The sequence below is a fragment of the Armigeres subalbatus genome, chromosome 2 (assembly GCF_024139115.2).
Source record: "Armigeres subalbatus isolate Guangzhou_Male chromosome 2, GZ_Asu_2, whole genome shotgun sequence".
Lineage (NCBI taxonomy): Eukaryota > Metazoa > Arthropoda > Insecta > Diptera > Culicidae > Armigeres > Armigeres subalbatus.
Genome location: NC_085140.1, coordinates 339,937,761 through 339,964,846, shown reverse-complemented (window position 1 = coordinate 339,964,846; position 27,086 = coordinate 339,937,761). Strand labels below are relative to the sequence as shown.

At 39.5% G+C, this 27,086-nt stretch overlaps 1 protein-coding gene across 1 annotated transcript in view; it reads right to left on the bottom strand.

Moving 5' to 3' along the window:
• LOC134210008 (cyclic nucleotide-gated cation channel subunit A) overlaps window positions 1-27,086 on the bottom strand; it is a 77,022-nt gene that overhangs the window by 9,486 nt on the left and 40,450 nt on the right. The window contains exons 4-10 of the mRNA XM_062686034.1: window positions 11,849-12,117; window positions 11,519-11,789; window positions 5,468-5,586; window positions 5,109-5,303; window positions 4,828-5,038; window positions 4,619-4,759; window positions 4,296-4,446 (exon numbers count right to left, since the gene is read on the bottom strand). Coding sequence (XP_062542018.1) covers window positions 4,296-4,446; window positions 4,619-4,759; window positions 4,828-5,038; window positions 5,109-5,303; window positions 5,468-5,586; window positions 11,519-11,789; window positions 11,849-12,117 — 1,357 coding nt within the window. The remainder of the gene's footprint in view (window positions 1-4,295; window positions 4,447-4,618; window positions 4,760-4,827; window positions 5,039-5,108; window positions 5,304-5,467; window positions 5,587-11,518; window positions 11,790-11,848; window positions 12,118-27,086) is intronic.

Sequence of the window (27,086 nt, the reverse complement as noted above, 5' to 3'; positions counted from 1 at the left end):
GTATACGGTAAAGGCTATATGATCGCTCCAAGACAAACTTTTTATAGAAGGCCCGGAGACCCATAGTGTTATATACCGATCGACTCAGCTCGACGAATCGAGGTGATGTCTGTGTGTAATGTGTGTGTGTGTGTGTGTGTGTGTGTGTGTGTGTGTCTGTGCGCACCCACCCAAAAAAAAGTCACTCATTTTCAGGTACTTATCCTTAACCGATTTACTCGCAACAAGTTGCATTCGACGCAGGATACTCTGCCATTGTTTCCTATTGAAAATTGGTCAGATCGGACTATGGGCTCAAGAGTAATGGCCAAAATACTATTTTTATAATGCACGAGAAAGGCACCATTACCGCTAGGTGGATTAATCAGGGTTTTTCGTAATCGTTTCATCACCGACTACCGACAAGCTGCCCCGTTTCACGATGTACATCTTCACTACAGTGGGAATTGTTTGAAAGTGAGAAAATGTAGTGTTCATATTTTTGTAATTTTTAGGCACGGAAAAATCTTAACTCTTTACTTTTTTCTTTTTAAAACATTGTAAGTGAACTTTTTTCAACTCTCGCTACATTCATTTCCTTTTTGATATAATTCTCTCGAGCATTTTTTTCCAATGCTGCTTTTATTGGAAAATCGGTGAAAAATTGTGTCGATTGGTATTTACTAAGTTTTCAACTCGGCTAAGCAGACCACACAAAAATCGGTCAATCTACCCCACGAGATGTTTTCGAGAACACTCACAATTTACAAACACAAAAGTGAGGTTACCCTTCTTCTTCTTCTTCTTATTGGCATTACATCCCCACACTGGGACAGAGCCGCCTCGCAGCTTAGTGTTCATTAAGCACTTCCACAGTTATTAACTGCGAGGTTTCTAAGCCAGGTTACCATTTTGCATTCGTATATCATGAGGCTAGCACGATGATACTTTTATGCCCAAGGAAATCGAGACAATTTCAATCCGAAAATTGCCTAGACCGGCACCAGGAATCGAACCCAGCCACCCTCAGCATGGTCTTGCTTTGTAGCCGCGTCTTACCGCACGGCTAAGGAGGCCTGATGTTACCCTAGAAACATTTATACCAGCGTCTCACGTCTTTAGAAATCTGATGATTCGTGTTATAAATATGACATTACCGTAACATAAATTTACTCACCTGCATCAAAATAACATTGAAAAAAACGTTATCCTGAGAAAACGGAAACACTAAAATACCTGAAATTACATCCGTACATAGGGCCCTCCTTAGCCGTGCGGTAAGACGCGCGGCTACAAAGCAAGGCCATGCTGAGGGTGGCTGGGTTCGATTCCCGGTGCCGGTCTAGGCAATTTTCGGATTGGAAATTGCCTCGACTTCCTTGGGCATACAAGTATAATCGTGTTAGCCTAATGATATACGAATGCAAAAATGGTAACTTGGCTTAGAAACCTCGCAATTAATAACTGTGGAAATGCTTAATGAACACTAAGTTGCGAGGCGGCTCTGTCCCAGTGTGGGGATGTAATGCCAATAAGAAGACATAGGCCCAAATTATTATAATGAGCCTTAAATATGCCTCAAAACATTTCCACAAAAGCCACTCGGCCAATCTGCCCCTTCGACCAACCAGCCCCGGTCTCCCCACATCTCCCCACCACATCGTCGATAAGAGAAATGTGTTCAGCAAAGTCACCTTTTGATGTATTGTTAGGATCCGCAGCGAATGAAGCCAAACCTACCGTTCAAAGTTTGTTTCAATTGTGTTCCAGTTCAAACTCACCATTTCTCTCACTGCATTTGTATAGATTATGCCGAGCATCTTTAAACTGTTTTATGTACGTAGCCAAGGTACAGTGAGCGGAAAATCGGTTTGACCAACATCGATCGCCGTTGTTTTGTTTTCGTTCAACATTGCTCCAGCCACTCGTCCAAAACGCCGAAACAGATCTCGCATTTCATTCAGTTGATTCATACTGGTTACAATAGCACTGCATAGGCAACGATTAAGGGACTCCTGACGGAATCCAAGTTTCAAAGTACTCGCGTTTTCAGGGGCACACTATTCGACACGGAAGTAACGCACAACTGTCATTCTTATTTTTTCACGCATGTTGCGACGCAGCAAAACCAGAGGGAGAAGGCGGAGCACTGAATCCCTACCCCAACATGTGCAACATCTGGATTTGGTTCTAAACTGTAAACAACAGTGTTAATTCTCTACCACCTTTTTATTATGGCGAGCCAATTTTTATGTACACTTTTGTTTTCGATATTTTATCAAAATTAAACACTCAATTATGCAACAATATAACGATGTGGTATGCTTGAGATACCTGCTTGATTATAGGGACTCGAAAAAGAATTTATTTGTAGTAACTAACCGAATATAAAAATGTTCACATTAACGATTGCGCCCTAACACCGGTTCTAAGCTTCGATGCAGAGTACACGAGCTTTGTTCGCCAGTGACAGGCGTATGAGGCCCTTGAGCTGAAACAATAAAAATGACAGTGGTGCGTTGCTTCCGTATCGAATGGTGTGCCCTTGAAAACGCGAGTACTTTGAAAATTGGATTCCGTCAGGAGTGTCTTTAAATTTCTTCCACACATTTGCTCCAGTCGCAGTAGAAGAAAATGCAGATAAATAACGAAGAGGACCGACCCGTCGCGTCAGTGCCGGTAACCAATCACTTTCCCCTATTTAAATTTGACCAGAAAGATGTATCGAGTCCTTGATCGAGTCAGACAAGTTGTTGTCATGTCTTATTACAAGAAAACCAAAATCCTTACTAAGCCTTATCAAAGTTTTATTGAATCGCAAACATATTTTAATGGGAAAAAGTTTATAAAAACTCGTAAGTCAGGAGCATTTTTTAATACTTGGCCGTTGATTGTTGCAAACAGCCTATTATAGACATACCTTCCTAGAGTTGTGGATGTGGTTGTACCCTTCATGCAAGTACATTCCGATTTTTAAATTAAATCAACCAATTTCACCACACCTCATCTACGATCCGTACAAAAATCGCATCTATCTGAGATCTAGCTTCCAAACGCAAGCATTTGAAACCGAAACGAGCGACACTCGTGAACGTGACCAGGGCAAATATTTTCCCTCTGCTTCCATCCGGAAGGAAGTAGCAAGTGTAATGAAAAAAGGGCAAATCCACCCTCCGTTTACGACACGATAAGCCGGAATAGTGTAGCATTTTCCTCGGATGCCTGCTCAAATCGAGTGCAGCACATTCCGGCTGCACTTGAAGTCACGTTCCCCCGGGATACGACCGGATAGGAAGACGAGTGCGCAAGTAAAAGCAATAACTGCGAACAACATGCAACCGTGGGATGATGCTTAATGGCACTATTTAAGAATTGGAGCTTAATGCAACGAAGAAAAGAAACTGCTTCTCTCACGGGAGCACCGGGGCGATTAAAATCCTCACTTGAAGGTGAGGATATAATATAATAGGTACAAAGTTCTGACAGGGAATCCAAGGAAATACGGTGCGCTATCGAGTGGAAGGCTGCAGCAAATGGAGAGAAATGAAATTTTCTTAGGACAGGAGGGAGAGAAGGGGTCAATTTGTGGTCGCATTGCATTATTCCAGGTGTGTGCGGGACGGAAACGCCATGGACGGTAATTATGGACACGTGTACAATTGAACAGCGCTGTGTAGAATTGACCACTGAGCTGTGAAATGGATTTCCTTTGTTGATTGTTCCATTTGCGAGCAAAATGCTGAGACATTATTTCTATTGCCATTGTTCATATTGAGGTAGTCCCAGAACAGGTGGATTACTCAATGTGTCGAACGGAATGAAATGTGAAAGCTCTATCCGGATATTGAAGTGGTTTACATAGCCGACATTGAATGCAATTACAATTTTTAAGCCCTAATTAATCTGCCTAGCGGAAATAGTGAAAATAGGATTTCTCGTTGAATATGTCACGTATAAATCGATTAAGTGCCTAAAAGATAATTGAGTGTTTTGCATACATTCATACAGCAAGGCAGACATCACCTCATTCCGGCGTTGATTGGCATAAAAAAGTTGATTGACTTGACAAAAATTTGCTTTTAGAGTGAACATATAGCTTTTTCATTACACATTGATGTACGATAAAGGCAAAATAGAAATTTTGCTTTTGATCATGTTCACTAGCTGGTTACAACAAGTTGAACAACCGTAAAAACAAAGAATCCAATTTTCCAGCAGATTGTTTGCCACCTAATAGTGCAGCATAAATGTAAACTGGGTCCCAGTTGTGTACCACCACCCGTCACTTTATCATAGGATTATCCGAGTACACTTACCTCTCCTCCAGTTTGGAAATCCGCTGTTTTAGCTTTGCCTGACTGGCCGAGTATTCCGCTAGAAGTCGTGCCAACCGGAGGTTTAGATTTTCCACCGTTTGCTCCAGTTTGGCCACTCCACTTTCCAGTGTGTCCTGTTGCTGCTGAGCGCCTGTTAATTAAATTTTTACTTTAGTCTTAACATCTGTTGACTGTCGGAAGGACGCTTTTTTCCTCAGATGGAGCAACATTCTAACTTAAACAGACTGGATCATACTCGAGGGATGTGACAAATAATTCAGTCCATTATAACTTCAGAGAAGGGTCGGAGAGAAGATACTCACTGGCAAAAACTGCTTCGTCCAGCAGTCCATCCTTACGCAATAATTGACACCCACGTTCCGTCAATGACGCCCTCGCTTCCGGATAGTCAGCCAAAGTTTCCCACAAGTCACGTTTTGCCAGGCAGAACAGATCCGAATATCCTTTGAAAGAAGTCGATTCGAAATAAATAATTATCGTTCCCAGTCCACTATCAGAAAAAAAAACCTACCGATTGACCGCACGTTCGCTGTTCGACGATTTCCGGTTCGATTACCGGCAATTTCCAGCACCGATACCTCACCGAACACCGACCCAGCACCGAGCGTTGCCAGAACCAGCAGCCCGTCATCACCGACCACCGACAAGCTGCCCCGTTTGACGATGTACATCTCCTTCCCCACGTCGCCCTTCCGACAGATGTAATCACCGGGACTGAAGACCTGTAATTTTGGCAACCAAGTTGAACGACTGTTTGATTTAACAATTGCCAACTACTAGCCACGAACAAACCTGTAATTTGAGTTTCAGCACCAGCGCTTCCAGCAGACCCGGTTCACAGTCCTGGAAAATTCGCACCTGCTTTAGTGTGTCCATGTGCACCCGGATGGCGATTTCGGCTTTCAGTTTGTCCGGCAGAGCGGCAAGAACCCGTTCCTCGTCCAAGGCACCACTCTGGGCCCAGGTATATGCGAACCATCGGATGACCTGCGGATGATCAAATTTGTACATAATTCATTGGTTTGGATTAATTTCTGTTATATAAAGCTAGATGATTATCCATACATTTTGCTAAGAAGAATCAATTCTAAGCTCATTTAAGCTGTTTCCATAGAAGTAATGTAACGAAAAAAAGATGGTGAAGTTCTTACCCTTGCTTCCAATTCTCCGCCCACTTTCCTGAAAGCCATGTATTGCTTAACACCATCCATTCGATTTTGGAACTCCACTCGAGTGACGTTCATATTTGATATCATAGAACCGATGTTTCCTGCGAGTGAGAAGGAATGTTCAAGAGTTTAATAATACCTACATTTTCGAAAAAAAAACACGTTTAAAACACTTTAAGCCCCACGTGGGAATATATGAACTCAACAGAAAAATGGATGTATAAAATCGCACGATGGATTAAAGTCAACGCTGTCTTCAGCAAAGTTGATTAAAATTAACTCCACTATCAGTGAAAAATAACAAACACGGGTTATCAAGGCCTTACGACAGCCTTGAACGTCGTGAGCACGGTGAAGTTAGGATAAAGAAAATATGTTTTTGGCAGCGGGTTGTACTGTTTCAAAATAAGATATTTATTCAAACGCATTCGTAGAGTTACCGTGATATACAATAAACTATTTTTAATCTTCCTTGGACGTCCTAGGCCATCCAAACTATCCTTGAGTTCAGGACTTGAAGTCTATAGCTGCAAAAAAGCTTTTTATTCGTTACTCTAAGTTTATTTCAGTTTTCAGCCGTGTTCAGCCATGTTTATTGCATCATTTTGAGATATTCTGGATAATCCAAACTGTCCTTGAGATAGGATCTTCAGCTATAAGAAAATCTTTCTGCACTACTTAAAGCTTCAATATTTTTCGGAATTAAATTTTATCAGTTACACATGAAAAAAAATATGGCATCGAAAAAGTTTCTTACGGAAATTTTCTACCGTATGGAAAATGTCTATAGGGTCGCAGGAGGTAATGTTAGCCTAAATAAGATGTAACATTGACTCATCACGCTAAATAATCAATAATTCAGGAATCAGGAGAGCGTTTGATTGCAATATCATATATCATTATATGATATATAAACGTTTCGGGGATAATCCGTCTTTTTGTATATTTTTGCCTTTCGCGTATACTAAGTAATACTTAGTAAGTATACGTAAAGCACATCGTAAAGTCTATAGGATCACTCCAAAACCGATCTTTTGATAGGCTCGGAGACCCATAATGTTATGTACCAATCGACTCAGCTCGACGCTTTTTTTCTTCCTAAGCAATGGAGGGGGAATCTGCTCAACAGACATCCTGGGTTGACCAGGAAGTGCGGGGTTAGGAATCACCGAGGGAGGCAGGACTACATCCCCGACCCGCTAAACCGTTTCCATTGCCGCCAAGCCCATAGTCCCTTCGATACAACCAGAAAGTAATGCTTCAAAGGGGGGCCAGTGCACAACGCACCCTCGAGGTTAGCTGCGTGTCCTTGCAGCACCGAACATCGTGACTCGCTTTTTTAGAAGAACACCATGGTATCGTGCCAGCGCATTGCCGGCTTTCCACGCCCTATGTCCTCGGAAGGTGGGAAGGGTCGACTTCGCACCTGCTTCCCTCTGCACGACTGGTATCAAGAATGATGATGCCGCGTGCACCCCAAATTGACCTTTCTGCGATAGGGCCTATTCGCCAGCACACAGAGAGACTTGCCGACGCGGTGCCTACGCCTGCCCCAGCCTTGACGAGGACCCCTTTTCGTTCTTGGGCTCGGAACCCGCCCGGTTGACCATCGCCGCGAAAGCGACGATACCATGTTGTTCTTCGCGCGGCCACTTGTTCGATAAAAGGATCGAGTTCGACCACAGAGCATGACCCCCGGTATGACCCATGAAGCCGACTCCGATCCCTTGGACCACTTTTTATTTGCGCCTGAACTAGCCATCCTTGAGTCCACGCGCCACCTTCTGTGTAGCTCCGAGACGATTTGGGCGATAGCCGATAAAACGGCGTTCCAGCCAACTTCATCTTTACACATCCTCCGAACTAGGTTGTCCGGGGTAGTGTCCAGACCACATGTGGCAAGCATGTGGTCACGCATTGCGCGAAAACGTGAGCACACGAACAACACGTGTTCCGCCGTTTCCTCTAAACCTGCGCATACCAAACACTCGGGCGAGGCCGAGCAAGCCAGCTGCGTTACCTGCACTGTGATTTTGCAGCACGCTTAAACGCCGGGCACATCGAACCCCCCATGGGGTGCTTGCTGTTCACAGCTTTGCTGGAACAAAACAAACAATTGGGAGGGTTCGTGCAGCATTGTGCCTTATGTCCCTCCAATCCGCAGCGTCGGCAGAGATTGCTTCTGTCAGGGCCTTTGCAGTCCCATTGCTTGTGCCCCGGTTCCAGGCACTTGAAGCAAACTTCGGGTTGCTCGTATATGCCCACAGGGCGCCCTTTTGCGAGACGCCCCGCTTCAGCTCGAGGATCATCTCGCCCATCCGGGTACGTCTTATTCGACGTACGTCGGCGCCGAGTTCACCAAGCTTTACGTCACTCCTCATCGCCTTCAAAACGTCCGAGTACTTAGCCTCGTCCGCCGTGATGACTAGGGTATCGCCCCTGGAGCGATTGGCGCCTACCCTAGACTTCTTGCTACCCTCATTCGCCTGGGCCTTCTTTTCGGCCCTTGACGTCTTCGGTTTCCTCTAGTTCTTGACCAGGGTCCAGGAGGCGTCATCCCCCTCTATTTCCCTGGTCTGGTGCGGCTGAGAACTTTCAGCCTGCCGTAACCCCTTACCACCGTCTTTCCTGAGTGGACGGACCTTTCCAGGTCCTTCCTCCCCCGGTTTTGGGGTACCTGGTCGTGGTTCAGCTTCCCAGCCCCACTACCCTTGTTCGGGTAGTAACCCTCCGCGTTTTGGAGCGGCCCCCAGGGAGCTCATCCCCTGGAGACTGTCTCCCCCGTTTTTGTGTCTGCTCCGTTGGAGCAGTCACCCCCTACGTACCCGCGAATACTTGAGCCTCAGTCTGGGTAGACTTTGGTACCATCGTCTTCGTTGGCACGCCCTCGGTCGATTCGACTTTGCCCGAGTCCACGAATCCTTGGGCCTCAGTCTGGGTAGACCTCGACTCCACCGATTTAACGGGTTTACACTTGGCCATCCCGACCACCCTCTTCAGCTTGGCGTCCAGCCCCGACTTTCGAAGTTTCTGCAAGCTCCTCTTGAGGTCCTTGCTGATATTATGCTTCGATGACGCAAAGTCGATAATGGCGTCCAGCTGTTCCGTCGACACCTCGAAGGCCGAAAGCTCATCGCGTTTGCGGTTCATCGCCTCCACAAGCCATGGGCCGTCAATAACCCCTACCGGCGTTTTTTTTAGCCGAGAGACAATCACTGTGGAGGGTGCCCAGGTACCCCACAGGCTCCGTTAAAGGCCTAGCTTATTATTTCACCCCCTGGTCATGCATCCTCTCGGCACGGGTCGCTTGACGCCTTGGGATTAGGGGTTAGGGACGATGGTCCCGGTCTAACTCGCAGTGGTCATGGGGAGGGGTCGTCAAGCCCTTGGACAAAGTCCCTGCTGCCTCTGTATATGTGTATGTATGTATGTATGTGTGTGTGTGTAGAAAAAAATGTGAGACACACTTTTCTGTACTTTCCCTTATCCGATTTGCTTGCAACAGGTTACATTTGACGCGGAATCTTTCCTAATTTTTCGCTTTTTAAAATTGGCCCAATCGGCCATTGCGTTCCGGAGTTATTAAAAACATTGATTTTATTTTTTCCCTTGGAAGTTTTTTTCAAAATCGATTTTTTTTCAAAAACTGCTGCAATGCATTCAAATGAACAAATAAATAAATGAACGCAAATAAATATGAATTGATGGAAATAACTGAATTTATCTCCCTGAAGTGCAGTTTTGACCTCTCTTCCCAAGTAACATTTTAAGTTTTATAACGCTTTTGAAGACCATAATTTACTCTTCAAGAGTATTATAAAACCAGCTTAAAACCAAAATGTTTCTAGGGTTATGTGCGTTTTTTGTTGCTCTTGTGTGTTTTCTTGTTTTATAATACACGGGAAAGGCACCATCACCGCTAGGTGGATTATTCTTGGTTTTTAGTATCAATTTTTGCACACCATGACCTACTGTGCAACAGTTTTTCACTATAACATATTTCAAAAATTAGTATAATTGAAAGATTCCTTCCCAAGATGGTTCACTTAAAGGTTGAATTACGAAAAAGGAAATTATTTGTTTTTTTTACTACGTAAGGTATTTTTCCCACAACTTCATACCATGAAAATTACCAACCACTGCCCCATTACTAGCATTTGTCAATAAATATCAACGGTTCATTAAAATTTGATTCTAGGTTGTATAGAATCGAAAAAAATTCGAAAATGACTGAAAATTAAAAAAAATATCTTATAACTGCTGTATCTCAGTAACGTATCTCAGTAAGTTTTTTTGAGCACAGACAGAAGGTTAATCAAAAATATTTTCCTACTGTTCAAAGCAGAAATCATTCTTTCTCTGTGAAACTTCAAGTAGACTTTAACCTCAGGCCAGGGGTTATTTTAGAGCATATCTCGATGCAAATATGCTCCCACTGGTATGCAGAATATTATAAACTTTTCATTTTGGCACAAAAAGTTTAGTCACAAGAAGTTGACGAAACAATGCACCATGCATCTGCATTTGCCTGTATGCTTATATGGTGAACATAAGACTGATTTATATTTCGACTTTTCTACTTCCAGATGCTTAGAATATTGTATTTGCCATTTTAATAATCCTCCTAAATTTTTAGCTAATTTCTATGTAATTTCAGTGAGCATATGCGATTTGAAGTTTGTATGAAAATTACTATGAAAACAGTAACTTTTATGGAAAACCCTTCCCTGAATGGAAGCGTTCAAGCGCTAAAAATATATAAGTACATAAGTACATTGACAACATTTGAAATTTTACAAGAAAACTGGTCGTATTTGTTGCGGAGCTATTTGATGCTTGTAAGAAAAGTAATTGAGGAATACTGAATCGTGGGAAATTCAATGACGTTAAAGAATAACATCAATATCAATAATGAGCATTTTTGTTTTATTCATTACTTTGCTTCCAAACTTCAACTCGCTTCGCAACATTTCGAAAAGTGGTTTTTGGATGATCCATTTCAGCGTTGACGCATTTCCCACTGCGTATCCTTACAATCGGTCATCGGATTGCATGGATTTGTGCGATTTATTTGCTTGTTTCCGTCGATTTTTCACCGAGACATACCGGCAAATAAGTGATTGATGACCGTCTCCTGCTGTTGGTCGCACGTATAGAAGGTTTTTTGTATCGTTGCACGATACCAAGCCCCAAGGCGGGAAGCAGCGAAACGCTTTTATAGAGGAAATAATCGGATCAAATGACCAAGAACAGGATCTCCTTTATGGTTTCGCCATCATGTACGATATACGTGAAAGACAAACGTGTGACGAGATTGCTTTCGAAGGACGCTGTCTGTAAACTGGAGATGGAAGCGTTCTAAATTCTGCGAAACGATGGTTGCAAGCGATGACGATGATGGTGATGTGACTCGTCTTACACGGTTCTTACACCCCCTTCTTGCGGTAACATGTACGATTATTGTAATTCGATTCTAAACCATTAATTTTTGCTACGATGGAGGTTATCAATATGCGTCATTGAAAGAAAGGTGACTATGGTGGGATTCTAAGGATTCGTTAGAGAAGAAGCTAAATATAAAATGCAAAGTTATTATGTAAATTGATATACTTATATCGAAAACATGGCTGCTAAAATGTGACGTCTCAATAATTTAATCTTGATTACACCATTATTTCCACGTTGATTACTTCGAATCAATAACGGCTAGCTTGAAGAATCTTTAATCAAACATTTTAAAAGCCATACAATCTGAGCAGAAACCATGCGAACAGAAAATTTGGTGTGATGTTTCAATGCAAACATGTCATTAAAATCATTGTAATTTTATGACGATTCAATTGCAAATTGCTTCCATCTTTTTAACCTCTCATTGCAGAAACTTTTGCTTGGAAAGCATAATGCTACTAACATGTATATGAATGAAATGAATACTTCCCAATTATATTACAGACACTAAAGATTTTACGATCCATTTGCAACAAAGAAAAACCCATAGCCCTATGCAATGCACTCAATTTTTAATGTACTCACCGACAATGGTTGCAAAGATCAGCACCCCGGCCAGAAAATCCGCAACGACGAACAAATATTCGGCGTCGTTCTCCGGTGTCGGGGTCTCGCCAATCGTGGTCAGCGTCAACGTGGACCAGTAGAAGCTGTAGATGTACTGCCGTGACAGCGTCAGATTCTTCGCCCCATTGATGTTGTACACCCAGTTGTCGGTGCTGAAACCGAGCGCGTAGCTTATTGCGAAGTAAAGACACGCATTCCAATGAATTAGTACTAAGATAGCTAAAACGACCTGTTGACAAGCGAAATTAGTGTCGGATTCGGTTTCGTCACGGCTCGGGAACTACTCACCTTACATATCCTAAACGCGTTGGGGTAGCCGGTGGCCGTCTCGGTCCGGTCGAACCATTCCAACATTCTTGGAAGACGCAGTAACCTATTAATTCTAACTATTATTGGGCAGGGCAGCCGAGTCGCGGCGCAGGAACTCGGCGCCCACCAGATGTAGGCCAGATCGGTGGGTAGCATAGAGACCACGTCCAGCCACCAGCGCTCTTTGGAGAAGTAATGCCTCCGCAGTTTGGACGCGTCACGTACCAGCAAACCCTGCTCCAGGTACCCTGCATTAATCACGGAAGAGAAGCACAAGCAAAAAAAAAAGAAAATCCAGCAGGATTAGATTCCGTCGTGTTTGGGAACAAGTGAATTAAATTGTTGTTGGTCGACGGTGCGGCGGCACGTACACAGAGGTTGATTCTCGGAAATTAATAGTAAAGTGACTGTCACTCAATGACTATTTCGCTGGAGAGGAGTGTTGTCTCGACGAGAGGTTCCCAGGCAGCGTAAATTATTTGGAATAAGTTCTAAAACAAGTCACGAAAAAATGTGAGTTCTCGAAATTAATAACCATCTTATATCTATCTCTCTCTTCTTCTATCTACCTATATAAAAATGACCGGTTGACCGATTTGCAAGATTTTCTCGCTAATCGATTTGTGGTGAGATGAGCTATGTTTTTATATAAAAAAAACCCTAGCGGTGTTGATGCCTTTCTCGTGCGAAAAAATACTGAAAAATATGAGAGAGTGTTTTTTAGCGGGTTTTGCACATATAAAATAGTATTTTGGCCATAACTTCTGATCCCATTTTTTTTCCTGTTCGGTTGTGCCACTGCGACCAATTATTAGATCTATTGTTGCGTTACCCGTATCCTTAGTGTTTAAGTGCATGTCGAATTACTCCAGTGCTATTGAGAAGCAATGCAGTATCGGTTTCGATACAGTTGTTGTTTTGTTTCCTCAAGACCACCATGACAAGGTCCCGCTATTTAGACCCTTCATAGGGAGCAATCCCATTGAAGGCGCCTACCATTTTTTCACCAGTTCATGAAGAGTTAGTACGTATTTAAATCCCCAACTCGATTTTTCCAGCAATCAGTTAAGCCTAGGACCGGGTACCGAGGTTTTTTAACTAATTGCTTGAAAAGTTGTTTCCGCTGCATACAGTTTAACCTCAATCCCTCAAGCCTCTGATTCCATAGTCCAATCTGACCAATGTTGAATAGCAAACAATGGGACAGGATTCTTAATCGAATGGAACTTGTTTCGAGTAATTCGGCCAATACTGAATTCCAAAAAGTGTGTCTACAAAATTTTGTACACATACACACACACAGACATCAGATCAATTCGTCGAGCTGAGTAGATTGGTATATAACACTATGGGTCTCCGAGCCTTCTATCAAAAGTTTGGGTTTGGAGTGATCATTAAGCCTTTACGTATACTTAGTATACGAGAAAGGCAAAAAGATATAAATTCTTTATGAATGTAAGAAAAAAAAAATTTAAACAGATATTTCAGGAAGCAACCTAGAATTATGTTATGATAATCAATCTACTAACGAACATTTCGTCAAACTTTTTTTTTTAAACTTTGTTGTACGAGAAAGGCAAACATATAATAGGTACGAAAGTTTTGAAGTAAATTGCTAAAAATTTCAACCGACACATGAAAACAAACACGGTTTTCACATTCTGTACGCATGTTTGTTTGGTTACTACTTTACCGAAGTTAGATACAGTTAGATAAAAAGTGGGTTTTCATCATAACTGTCAAACTTGGGTACCGTGGGACCAAATGCGGTACTTAAAGTGGTCCCTCCGATGAGCTCTACAGCTACGTCTTAATTAGTCTTTGGTTTGACCATGAACATTTTTAAGGTTGGTGAGTTGTGAAGAAATCCAAAACAATCGAGTCAAAATCGATCTAGAGTGCAGCGCTGCTAACAACTTTGCATTTGACATTTTCTCACGAAAAACAACTGCCCAACCCTGGTATGGCAGGATTAAATCGACTAGTATAATATTATTTAGTATATAAAGTTTATAATTTACATAACAATGATTTTAGGCGACTCGATTCTAGACGACACGACACGAAAATGTCCAAAATAAACCGAGGAAATTACGAAGAAAAAGAAGTATAAAGACAATGCTTAAGGACCTGTTAAGTCATAAAAAATATGTACTACGAAATCACAGTAGAATATGTAATATCACATCATCGCTGTCGTGTATTAACAACCATTTTATATCACAAAAATGTGACGTAACTTCGTATTGTATAAAATAAGTGATTTGCGACGTAATCGTACTCGTAGTTTTTGACGTTAAGCGACGTAAAAACTAGCCAGCAAAAATTTCGCTTTCGGCAGCTGGGTTGAGATTGAACATTTTTAATCATGCTTTCAAAACAAATTTGATTAAATGCTATAGGGCCTGTTCAAATATTACGTAACGCGAAAAACGTTGTTTTTGGGAGCCCCCCACCCCCTCGTAACAATCCGTAACAATTTTCTAAACCACCCCCACCCCTATGCGTAACGCGTAACAAATGTTATTTTTTGGAAATGATCTTAATTTAAGTAGAATTTGAAGGACGGTGCAATAACTTATTATCTATTGTTTATTTCATGCTTTTTCAAAGATAATGAATATTTTTTGAATTATTTTAAATATTTTTTCTCTATGCAAATAACTTGTTACGCGTAACAACATTTCGAAGGACCCCCACCCCCTATATTTTGCGTAACAAAGCGTAACAAAAATCAAACAACCCCGCACCCCCTATTGAGTTACGTAATATTTGAACAGACCCTAATACATTATTATCACCCCTATTCTTGTTTACGGACGAACGGAACTTTACGAATGCAGTTCGTTCGAATCATTTCCCCATTTGATTTTGCTGGCGTAAACGAGAATGCGCATCAACATTCGTTCGAAAGCGCGTTCGTACTAAGGGTATGCGATAACACACTTTTTCCTAACGAAACGAAACGAAACGAAATTTTAAATGTCTATGTTGATTCGGATCAAAACAAAACGAAATATAGATTTCTTTCCAGACTTCGAAACGATACGAAATCAAGGTGCATTTAATTCAAAATTTTTCGAAACGAAACGAAATTTTAATTTTTTTCCGCGGAATTTTTTTAAATTGGTTTTACAATATGTACGCAATTCTGATTTCACTTTTTCGAATAACTGTTTTGCGACCAGAGTCCGTAGGGAAACATCCTTCAAATCTTGGATTGCCATGAATCTCTTGAGCGGATACTTTTCCGAACATCTTGTCACATTTACAAAATTAAGTTTTCTGTAAAATATTTGGAGCGACATATGAGCATGAAATTTAAAATTCGACAATTTTATGGTTAATAATAACAGTGAGAATTTATATGAACATATAAATTTACGTTTGATTATGATAATGTGTTTAGAGATGATTTAAAAATTTAAAAATCACATTGAAATAACAGACCCCTATTTGTAGTTTTCTTGCCTTTTTCGTGCAACAAAGTTGTACCGAAAGGCTATCATTTCACTCCAAAAACGAACTTGTAGAGAAGGCTTGGAAACCCATGATATTATTTATCAATCGATTCAGCTCGTCGAGCTGAACAAATTTCTGTCTGTCAGTGTGTATGTGTGTGCACACGATACCGAAAACCATTAGCCACTTTTTAATATAGTAATTTTAAACCGATTTTCTCGCAACAAGTTGCATTTGTCCCCTGTCAAAATTTCCACAAGTTTGGATGAATTTCTCGTTAATATTTGCAAGAAATCTTATTGTAAATGTATACGAAATTCCAAAAAATTCTGAAGAAATTCGAAAAAAAATTAAAAATAATTTCCGATGACAGTTCGAAAAGTTTGTTTCATTCAAAATCGGAAAAGTTCTCGTAGAAAAATCAGACGAACTTTCTGTAAAAGTCTAGTTTCATATTTGAATCCAAAAATTTTAACTGAAAACATTGCTTGATTGTTGTTCCAGCTGCAACACCGAAAAAATTATTGACCAGAAAAATAATAATTATTGAATAAATTTGATTAACTCTAACAATCATTATTATTCGTAAAACGCCAGAGGTTTTAAGGACCCTACATGTGTTGTATTTATTGTCAACTTTTTCTTATTATTTTATCGATTGTATTTATAAACATATCAATATAGTAAAAATGAAAAGGTCTGTGTTCGTATCCGCATAACTCGAAAACGGCTGGATAGATTTTCTCCATTCCTTCAGCAAATATGTCCGTTATCGTTTCCGACGGGTTTATATGATATTTTTTCATGCAAAAATCACGAGTAAGGGTAGAGAAATTATGAAAAACAAAAATGAAGATAATTCGCATTGGCAGCTCAGAACGCTCATTTTCGCCTACTATGCAGGACAACGTCTGCCGGGTCGACTAGTCGCTTTATAAAAATGGTATTTTTAGGATGCATTTTATAAATCCATATAAATATTAGGTTAGTACACATCTAGCACATGTAAGCTCGTCATCTCTCAACACAAAATGCATGAAAATATCATAGAAATCAGTAAATTGATCAAGGGACAAAAAATCATTCAATTACGATAAACGTATTTCGAGGCTTTTAAAATACTACCTCATTTTGATTTCATTATAATAACCGTGCAGAAGATATGGTGTTATTTTGAAAACTTCCATTTTCAAGTAAATAATAATCAATAAAATTTTTTTTTTATATTCCTTTCTTTATTTGTTAGGCACTCTGTGTTACTTAACCGCTACTGTGCCGAGATCTACTGTGGTATTCTGCTGTACAGAATCCACACAGAATCTATTTTTAGATTTTTCCATTATCATTATTGTTGTCGTTGCCAGTCCATCTCATCGTGAGTCCATTGTGTCCGTTTGTCCATGTCGTGCGTCCAATGATCGTTGCATTGTTTGGTTGCCATTTATCCGGGTACGTTGGAGGAATGCCTCCGAGAAGAACAAGTTGTCAGTCGTCATCAGGTAGCCGTGACGGTAAGGCGCGTCTCCCAAACGCCACCGTATGGGCTGCGCATCTGACGACTGACGAGGGTTTTGGGGAAGGGGCTGGGAATCGAACCCATGACCATTCGCTTGTAAGGCGAACGTGTAGCCAACTACGCTACGGGACCCCCCTAATAAAAAAAAAATGCAATTGCTAATTCAGTAGGTAGCTGTACAAACACGTTCAAGTCAACGAGAAGTTTCGCTTCCGGTAAAGGAATGAGCTTCTTTACAATAATTAAAATTTACACTAATTTGTGAAAAGGAATCTATTTTTTACTAAACAGTAATTTTTCTGATTGATTTTGTTACAAATTTTAATTATTATAATGCGATCATCTTTCTAGCAAACATATATAACAAATAGAAATAGAGAATTATACGGAAAAAATGCTCAATGGCGTTATACTAGGGAGAGAATTATTTTCCGAAAACAAAAAAACTAACCGTAAAAAAATAACTTTAAAATATTTACAGGTTTAGAGATAATAGTTTATACTAAGTAGATGTAGAAGGACTAAATAAATGCAAATTATACTTATTCCTGATCCTAAAGCAAGTGAGAATTCCTATTCCTAAGGCAAGAGTTTACAGCATCGTCAAGCCAAAATCCATAATCCACTGATAAATAATTCTTAACAGGGAATCCAATGTACAATTTTTCAGAAGCTCATCAGTTTTATATCAGTAAGTATAAAAATACAGAAATTGTGGGATTTTTCATATACGGATTCAAATTTCGTTTAAACCCTTAGTTCACTTAAGAATTATGTATTATGTAATATTGTCTTGTCAGCATAGTTTTACAGTATTGACTTAGTCATAATTAGAAAATGAATGTTCAGATTTATTTTTTATTTAGTGGGATACCCAATTATAAGGACTGTTCGAAAATAAGTTATCCACATTATTTTATTTGAGTAAAATCGGATGGATTTTAAAATTTATTAAAATTTGTCTAGCAATATATGTTAATTCTGTTTGTTAAGTTTTATGAAAAAATATAATACTGAATGAATATTGCCATATTCCAACATTTATTCATTTTTTTTTCTTCCTGGTCACAAATCAGCATAAAATTGCCTCGTTTTAAAACATGTTTTCTTTCTGGTCCAAATTCCGGTCACTTGATTTTGATATTCTTCTTTTTCCAACAGATTAGCGAACGTTTATTCCCCAAGCTTGTTGACCAAGGTTTTTTACCTTTGGGGGTGGATTGCGAAACGCTTGGTCAAATAATCTATCTCGATACCTTTCTTATGGAGCCATGTGTCCAAAACTCGAATTTCAATACAAATCACTTTCAATTTGCGATACATCGGAAACAACAAATTTTCAACAAAAAAAAAAGCAAATATTGATTTGAAACTTAACACACAAATACGTCGAATGCAGAGTAAAACAAACCAATACCTTCATGAGTTTCTGAGTAGCAACACTTTGAAGGTGGATAACTTATTTTCGATGCAGTCCTTATATCTACATCTGCCAGGCGTATACGCAGATAGAGAATTGATATTACTAGACCAACATTTGAAAAGGCCGTATCAGCCAAAAGGTATTCCTTTTTATTCTTCGTCTACATATATAGCATACATTTGCTCACTAGAAGAATCCTCTACACCTTTCTAAAATTCACAAAGATATGTATTTCAGATTACTGATTACTGATATACAATTAGTTCAACAAACTGAGCTATTGTCTGTGTATTCTTGGCATATGAGAACAGCTGTTATGGTCAGCATGAGCTGAAAGCAATCATAAGTAAAGAACTTTCAGCAATTTTAATGATCTTTCAACTCGTTCTGGATTTTTGCAAATTCCATGCAAAAATCTAAAAATGCCCACAAATCTGCAATGTTCCTTACATATTGTGTAAATAGTCAAAGAAGAGCTTATTAAGCTTGATTAACTGTACACATAGTAGTTGCTAATCATGATTGGTCGAGAAACAGCAAATAATATTCTAGGGACACAAAAAGTTATCCTTACTGTATATTTGCTTCGGGTTTCCAATTCATGGCCAATAACGATGCTGGTCACGTGCTTATAGTCAACTTAGGATAAGGAGAGGAAAATTTGTTTAACACTCATTGTTATAAGAGACCGAGGAACGCTCTGCATCCTCTTGAGCTCTGCGGGAAAGGAATCTTTAGTTAGTTGAGAAGGTAATTCATGTGAAACCCTTGGTAAGCGACAAAATATTTATTGTAAACGAAGTTATTTTGAAAAACAAGAAGACGAAAACTGTGCTTCAAATCAATCCAACGCAAGATCAATGTGCTTCGTTTAATAATCTTCTACAACACGGTCGATTCCACACTAAATAATTTTGTGCTCTTCTATGCAAACATTGGTTATATCACTTCGCGTTCTCCCACACTAGCATCAACACGATCGATTACACACAGGTTAAACAAATTTCTGCTACACGCTTAAAATCAATAACACAGAGATAAGTTTGCTTCACACAAAACGGACCTAATGCAGAACAACACCTAGATGAGCGACAGTTACACAGCCACAAAAATAGCTCGTGTGGTTTTATTGAAGCTTGGATTTCAATATTTTCAACAGTATTTGGTTCCTCATGAAACAAGGAATCTGTACAAACGTTTACATGTTAAAAATGACCGTTATCACGATCGTACGAGGCATTTTTGTGCCTGTGTAACTGTCGCTCATCTAGGTGCTGTTCTGCATTAGGTCCGTTTTGTGTGAAGCAAACACATCTCTGTGTTATTGATTTTAAGCGTGTACGCTAGGTAGATTTTTTCACTTCGCGTTCTCCTTGACTAGCTGCCGTCCCACCATAGCAGCAACACGATCATTCCGCATTCATATTTTGCAAATAGTAAAAAATATCACAAAATTTAAGTTTGAATCATGGAAACACTGAAGACGTTTTATAGAGAAAACTACATACAAATTTGTCGACTAAGAATGGGGTTATGTAGTAAGCGTTAATAGGAATAATTTATGACCTAAAGTTTTAAAAACAGCCTTATGATTTTGTTCAGCGGCGCAGCCAGAATTTTTGATAATATAAAGTATGGTTTAAATTTAAGTTTAGAAATTCCACGGAATTCCGTTAAATTTCGTTAGAAGCTAGTTTTTCCAGCGAAATTTTTGTAATTGTGCGAAACGAAACGAAATCAAGAAATCAGATTTCGCCATGCCCAAATTCCGCGAAATTTCGCGGAATTTCGTTTCGAACCACCTGAAACGAAATTTTTCGAAATACCGCATATGCTTAGTTCGTACGTAAACAAGAATAAGGGTGTATATTTTCTTAAAATTGTGAACAACAATGTAAAGTGTAATAACAAAAAAAATGCTTTTCCCTTAAAAACATATTTAATTTTTGCCTTTCTCGTATACTAAATAAACGCAAAGGCTAAATGATCACTCCAAAACCAAACTTTTGACTGACTTTTTTTTATTTTTTCTTTATTAATGTGAATTTTGATATTGAGATCGAAGCAAGCCTTGCGCGCGGACGGCTGCGTTTTATTTTCTGACAGCGATTTTTTTTCTCTTGATTGCGTATAGCATTAAATTCGGCTGGTACTACACCCCAGAAGTTTTCCGGACTTATATTCGTATACCACCGGATATATTACTCACATGTATAGATAAGTGCGCGTGTGTACTATCGAAATGTGCGGTTGTGTATGTATAGTAAATAAATAGGCGGTAATCAGTGCAGAACTGTATATAATGTAAAATTTTAAATTAAAGAAAGTGGTTTCGTGGAGAGTGCTGTTGAAAATGTGTTACATTGCTCCCTATGTATATTCCGTTGACATTCATATTATCCAGTCTTTTCCGGAACTCATGAAATCTGGCTTGATGGATGGAGAAGAACTTGAAAGATGGAGAACTTTAATGAACGACGCAGAGATTTGCCGTAGTCTGGAATCATTGAGTATCATTTAAATTTTATTTGTCTACTACATTCTATATAAGTATCTATCGATTATTATTTAGTGTAATTTATGATGGTTATCATTTTGGGTACTAGTAATTTACGAAACCATATCAAAATTTAATTTTTAATTTTAAGGACCGAGTGATTATTTTCTATACAGTTTGTTTAAGAGTATTGAAACAGTGCCCTTTATCACCCCCATTTAGCGCATTGCCACCCTCGATGAAAGTTCTTCTTAAACTTATAGTATATACAAATCCAAAACATGTCACATGACAAATTAAAAGAATTCTTCAAATAAGTTTGTTTGATACTCTTCATTTCTGTGAATTTTGAAATGTTACGTTATATTAGACTTAAACATATTGTTAAATTCAATTTTTCATACAAAGGCCCATATTTTTCAATATTTGATACTTCCTGCTTTGTCTCATCTTTTCAGTTTCAAGAATTTCATTTTTCAATATTTGAACTGTTCCCAATTTCTGAGCATTTGAAGATATTGAAGCACTAACAGCTACCGGAATTTCCACAGCCGCTAACCCCATGAGAACATTTCCTCATCAAATCAGCCATAGTTGGGCCAAGAATGAAAGCAAAGGAGGATAGGAAATACAAAATTCTGGACGAACGAACTAAATTGGTGAACACGTTCCAATTCTTTAGTTTTCTTTCTCTCATTTCTTCACCAATCTCTAAATGCATAAAATATAATACTAAATACGTACAGGGCATCGTTTGCTGCTATTGCCGCGGATATTGTGGGAGTCCCAGATATCCGGTTTACGCTCTAGTTAGCAACGGTGGCTCTTCTCGGCCTTCTACTCCCTGAGTAGATAATACGAATAAGGGCGTCCTTGTGAAGTTTTGCTGTACCTGTTATGAACAACTAGTACATCCCATACCCTACACTCCCTGAAGAAACCTGTCTTGCTTCAGATGTGAATCCTTTTTGCAGTACTAGTCTTCGTAACAAAAAGGGCACCATTACGGATCATGAGATCTGATCAAATTATTCGTAGTACTACTTGACCAACGCCCCAGATGGGTGAGGGATAGAGGATGACGCACACACACACAATTAATGTGAATTTTGATATTTGAATCAGTTCTCCACTCGTCGCATGGAACAATGGAACAATGGCAACCCGAAGGTCCAACCTTGGGACCTTTCATAGGAAAAGTTTAATTAAAGAATGAAAAAAAACTAACATTGATGAAACTTATAACTACCGCTTACAAATTTTTAATAAATTTTGGTTTGAAGTTAAAAAATAGTCGACGAAAGCAACGTAGACAAAAAATATGTGAGCGATTTCAGTGTTGATCCAGCAACCCGGTACCAGTCGTACAATTGGGGTCCAGGTAATCATTGCACAGTGGTTCCATTCCCTTAGAAGGGCGGTCATAAATATAAATTACGGAAGTTATACGGTAAAATGGTGTACTTTTAGTATTTTTCGGGTTAAACAGCCTATTTTTTAATTATTTGGTAAGCTCAGTCCTTATCATACTTTACGGAGCCGATTTCAGTATTATATGCAAAAATCCAACAAACAACGTTCAATATACATTATTGATGAGGATGCGTGGGTGGGAAGATGCTTGTTATTGTGATAGTAGTAAACGAAAATAAACCTGATTAATCCACCTAGCCGGTGTTAATGCCTTTCTAGTGTATATGAAAAAATAGTATTTTTGCCATAACTTTTAGACCCATTGTGCGATCTGGCCAATTCTTATTAGAAAACAAATGGATATGATTCCACGTCGAACGCAACTTGTTCCGAACAAATCGGTTAAGTCTAGATCCACATTTGAAAAGGGCGTAATAGCCAATTTTTTTCCTTCTGAATCTTTGTCCACATATATAGCTAAATATGTAGACGACGAATTAGAAGGAATAAATCTAGACCAATATTTGAAAAGGGCGTAACAGTCAAAATTTATTTCTCCTGATTCTTCGTCTACTATATAGCTATATATGTGGACCAAGAATCAGAAGGAATAAACTTTGGCTTTTACGCCCTTTTCAAATGTTGGCCTAGAAATATTTGCTGTTACGCCCTTTCCAAATGTTGGTCTAGAAGTATAAGTGCCTAAAAATAAGTGAGTTTTTTTTGCGCACATACATACGCACACATACACACGCACAGACATATATCATCTGTTATCTAATACTAATACTCCGGGCATCTAATCACAGTTCGTTTTTGGAACAAACGTATACTTAGTATATGAGAAAGGTAAAACGGTTTAATATATCAATTTAAAGTTAAATATAATACTATTATACCACGATATACTATTTCATAATCTGCACCCTGATAGCTCTTGAATGACAGCTTAAAATTTAAATATCTTCTCAGAGATGTCTGAGAATGAAAATCGAGGAGGAATATGCTTTTCAGTCTCATAAAGTTGACCATGATAAAGAAAACATAATACTCGTGTTCATCGATATTGGTATTTTTTTACCATCGATTATTTATTTCCAAGCTCAGTCGCAGACTGTGGTAACTGAAATGTCATTTAGGCAGCAGCCAGAAATATGAATACACTTAAAGGATATTCAAAAAGAAATTGAAGCGGTACACGATTAAATTGAGAAAAAAATATGATATCTGTCAAACAAACATAATTTTGTTATTTGTTTACACTTAGCTTTCTCGTGGACGGTTGCAGCTGAAATAGCCTTTAGATGAAAGATAGGAGTGTAAATATTTACTCAGAGGATGTTTCTGGAGGGAATTTGAAGGGGAAACATACTTTTTTAGTGGATGAATAAGATAACAAAATACAATTGTGTTCTCGTCAAAGAAACATAGTAAAGCTATTTGTTCACCATTTGCTTGGTCGCAGTTGGTCGCAGCTGAAATAGCTTTCAGACGACAAATTAGAGTGTAAATATTTACTCACAGGATGTTTCTGGAGGGAATTTCAAGAGGAAACATATTTTCGTAAAGGATGAAGATAACAAAATTTAGAAGAAAATTGTGTTTCCGTCGAAGAAACATAGTAAAGTTATTTGTTTACCGTTTGCTTGGTCGCAAACGGTCGCAGTTGAAATAGGCTTTAGATGACGGATTAGAGTGTAAATATTCACTTGGAGGATGTTTCTGGAGGATTTGAAGGAAACATACTTTCTTGGAGGATGAAGATAAAAAAATTTAGAAAAAATTGTTTTTCCGTCGAAGAAACATAAACAGGTTATTTGTTTACCATTTGCTTGGTCGCAGATGGTCGCAGCTGAAATAACCTTTAGATGATAGAGAATAGTGTAAATATTTACTCAGGAAATGTTTCTGGAGGGATCTGAAGGGAAACATATTTTATTGGTGGATGAAAATAATTAAATTCATGAGAAAATTGTGAATCCGTTCATCAAAAACAGTAGAGTTTTTCGTTGACCATTTGCTTGGTTGCGGACGGTCCCAGCTGAAATAGCATGTAGATGACAGATTACAGTGTAAATATTTACTCACAGGATGTTTCTGTAGGGGATTTCGAGGTAAAACATAAGTTTCATGAGGTATGCCAACATCACGTATAGTTTATTTAACTGGATTATCTTCAAATCGAAGCCTTCTTCTTCTTCTTCTTCTTCTTATTGGCATTACATCCCACACTGGGACAGAGCCGCCTCGCAGCTTAGTGTTCATTAAGCACTTCCAAAGTTATTAACTGCGAGGTTTCTAAGCCAGGTTACCATTTTGCATTTGTATATCATGAGGCTAACACGATGATACTTTTATGCCCAGGGAAGTCGAGACAATTTCCAATCCGAAAATTGCCTAGACCGGCACCGGAATCGAACCCAGCCACCCTCAGCATGGTCTTGCTTTGTAGCCGCGCGTCTTACCGCACGGCTAAGGAGGGCCCCAAATCGAAGCCTTATACAGATCATATTAGCTCAAATTCTTCAAAAATGACGATTGAATCTTATATAGTATACTGTAACGTAGCTGTTTAGGGATAACTTGTTGAATTTCGATAAAGTCATGTTTTTGGATTTATGACCTATGGGGAACCACTGTGCATTGGTGGTATTGAAGCCGGACCTGTTGTCGTTCAATGGGCTGCTCTCCGGAGATGCTAAAATAGGCTCAAGGCGAGGACCATACCCCAGAAGTCGCCAATCTGGCCCCTAATTCCCTCTGGTTGAATGGTAAGCTTAGAACGGAGATTCTTCAGAAAACTTGTGTTAAATTGACCGCAGGATTACCCGACAGCTGTCTAGTCAAATCAGTCTGGTATCCGACGAACGCAAAGTAAAGTCAGAACGCTGTTATTCAGCTGGAGAAATTCATTGCAGTTTTCGATGACAGCATTTTCAAACTTGAAGTGCTGCAAGAAACGACCAGGAGATGGACGGAGAAGGTTAGGTGAAGATGTTGGAATGGGGGATGTGGGAGGTCCTCCCAGCTAACCTTATTGAAATCAAGGTTGAACTTGAGAAGGGGTTTAAGAGCCCGGGTTGAGGTTCCCGAGTTGCCCGGTCACAGGGTGGATGGGGACTTACAACCTTGGGTTAGAGATATTGAGATTACCCTTGGGATGCCCATGGAGCCGTTTGGATTAGATGTTCCTGATTAAGCCCCCATCTTTGAGGAAATGAATGAATGCAGTGATGCTGGCTGGATAATTCGAAACCACGTCCGTGATACTGGCAGGTTTGGCATAAGTATCCCTCGGCACCTGGAATTTGGGGCATCGGCATACGTAATGTTCCACAGTGTTGTGAACCCCGCAAACGTCGCAAATTATCCGGAAGGGGCTCCCGCCGAAGTTGTGTGAAAGCCGCGTGTGTCCGGTTCGGAGCAGAGAGAGGATTTGCTGGTCCTTTAAGTTGCTTAGGTCCGTCCAAGCCGAAGTGGTTATCTTGATTTGCCGCAGCTATCCAATAGTAGAATCTCTCCAGGATATTTTCCAGTTGTCTTGCACTGTCTTTCTAATCCAGGTTTTACGTCTTCCACAGGGACGGTTAACGCAAATCGCCGGCCTTGATATCCGACTCTGGCGAGAAAATCAGCCGTGGTGTTGCCAGGCACTCCGCAGTGCCCCGGGATCCAAGTAAAGGTCGTATTCGGGAGCATGTTTACAAATCGGATCCGGTACAATTTGTGTGGGAATTTTTGGGTGAATTGTTGGAAAATCTTTGAAATAATTTTCATCGTAATATTAACAGGAATTTTTGGGAAAGTTTACAGAAAAAAATCTTGAGGAATTTCGACAGGAACTTTTAGTCTTGTTTTCGGAGGAAGTTTTTGGAATTTCTTCAAAAAACTCCCTCAGGAATAACTATTGAAATTCCATTAGGAAACCCTCCAGAAGATTCCAATTGCAAGAAGCTCCCTTGGACATCCTTGCAAAACTAGTTCTGGAAAATCTTTCGGAAAATGCATAAGGAATTTCCCTAAGAAGTCTTTTGGAGTTTTCTCCAAAAGCTCTCGCGGAAATTCCCCAAAAAACTACTCTGGATATTTTTCCTGACATTCTTTGGAAATCATGCCGGAAACTCCTCCTATAAATCGACCCAAGAATTTCAACAAAAATGTTTTTTTTTTCAAGAATTCTCCGGAAATTTCCCCAGATATTTCTCCAAAAACTCCCCCAGGAATTCTGCCAGGAATTTCTCCCGAATTCCTCCAAACATTCTTCTAGAAATTCCACAAGAAATTCTTCCAAGAAAAAGAGTAAATCCCTTAAGATTCCTCCAGTATTTTTTACAGAAATTTCGAAGAAAACTCCCATCTAGAAATTCTTTGGAAATCCTCGGGAGTGCTGTCGATAATTCCCCCAAAAGTTCCTCCGGGAATTCCTTAAGGAATTCTACCGAAAATTCCTCAAGAAGTTTATCCAGAAATTCCCACAGAAATCTATTTTGAAAATCTCCGAAAATGCTTCTTCAAATTCCCGCGGAAAATCCTGCAAAAATTCTTTCAGGTATTACTCCGAAAATTACACCAGAAAATCCCCTTCAAGATGCTTCTCCGGAAATTTCGCAAGCAGTTCTCACGGGAGATACTCAACAAATCCTCTTTAATTTCCCCCAAGAATAATTTCACCAATTATGGCTTCTTTCTTAAGTTACCTAAGAAATTTTCCGCTAATTCCCTCAGGAGTTCTTCAATATAGCTTCTCCGGATAATACCCCAAAAAATCCTCTTGAAAAACATCCAAAATCTAAAAAAAAATTGCCGGAAATTTTTAAAGGAATTCTTTCAGAAATTCCTTTTTAAGTTCCCACTGAGATTCCTTTGACAATTTTACCGGAAGCTCCTCAGGAATTTCTCCGAATAT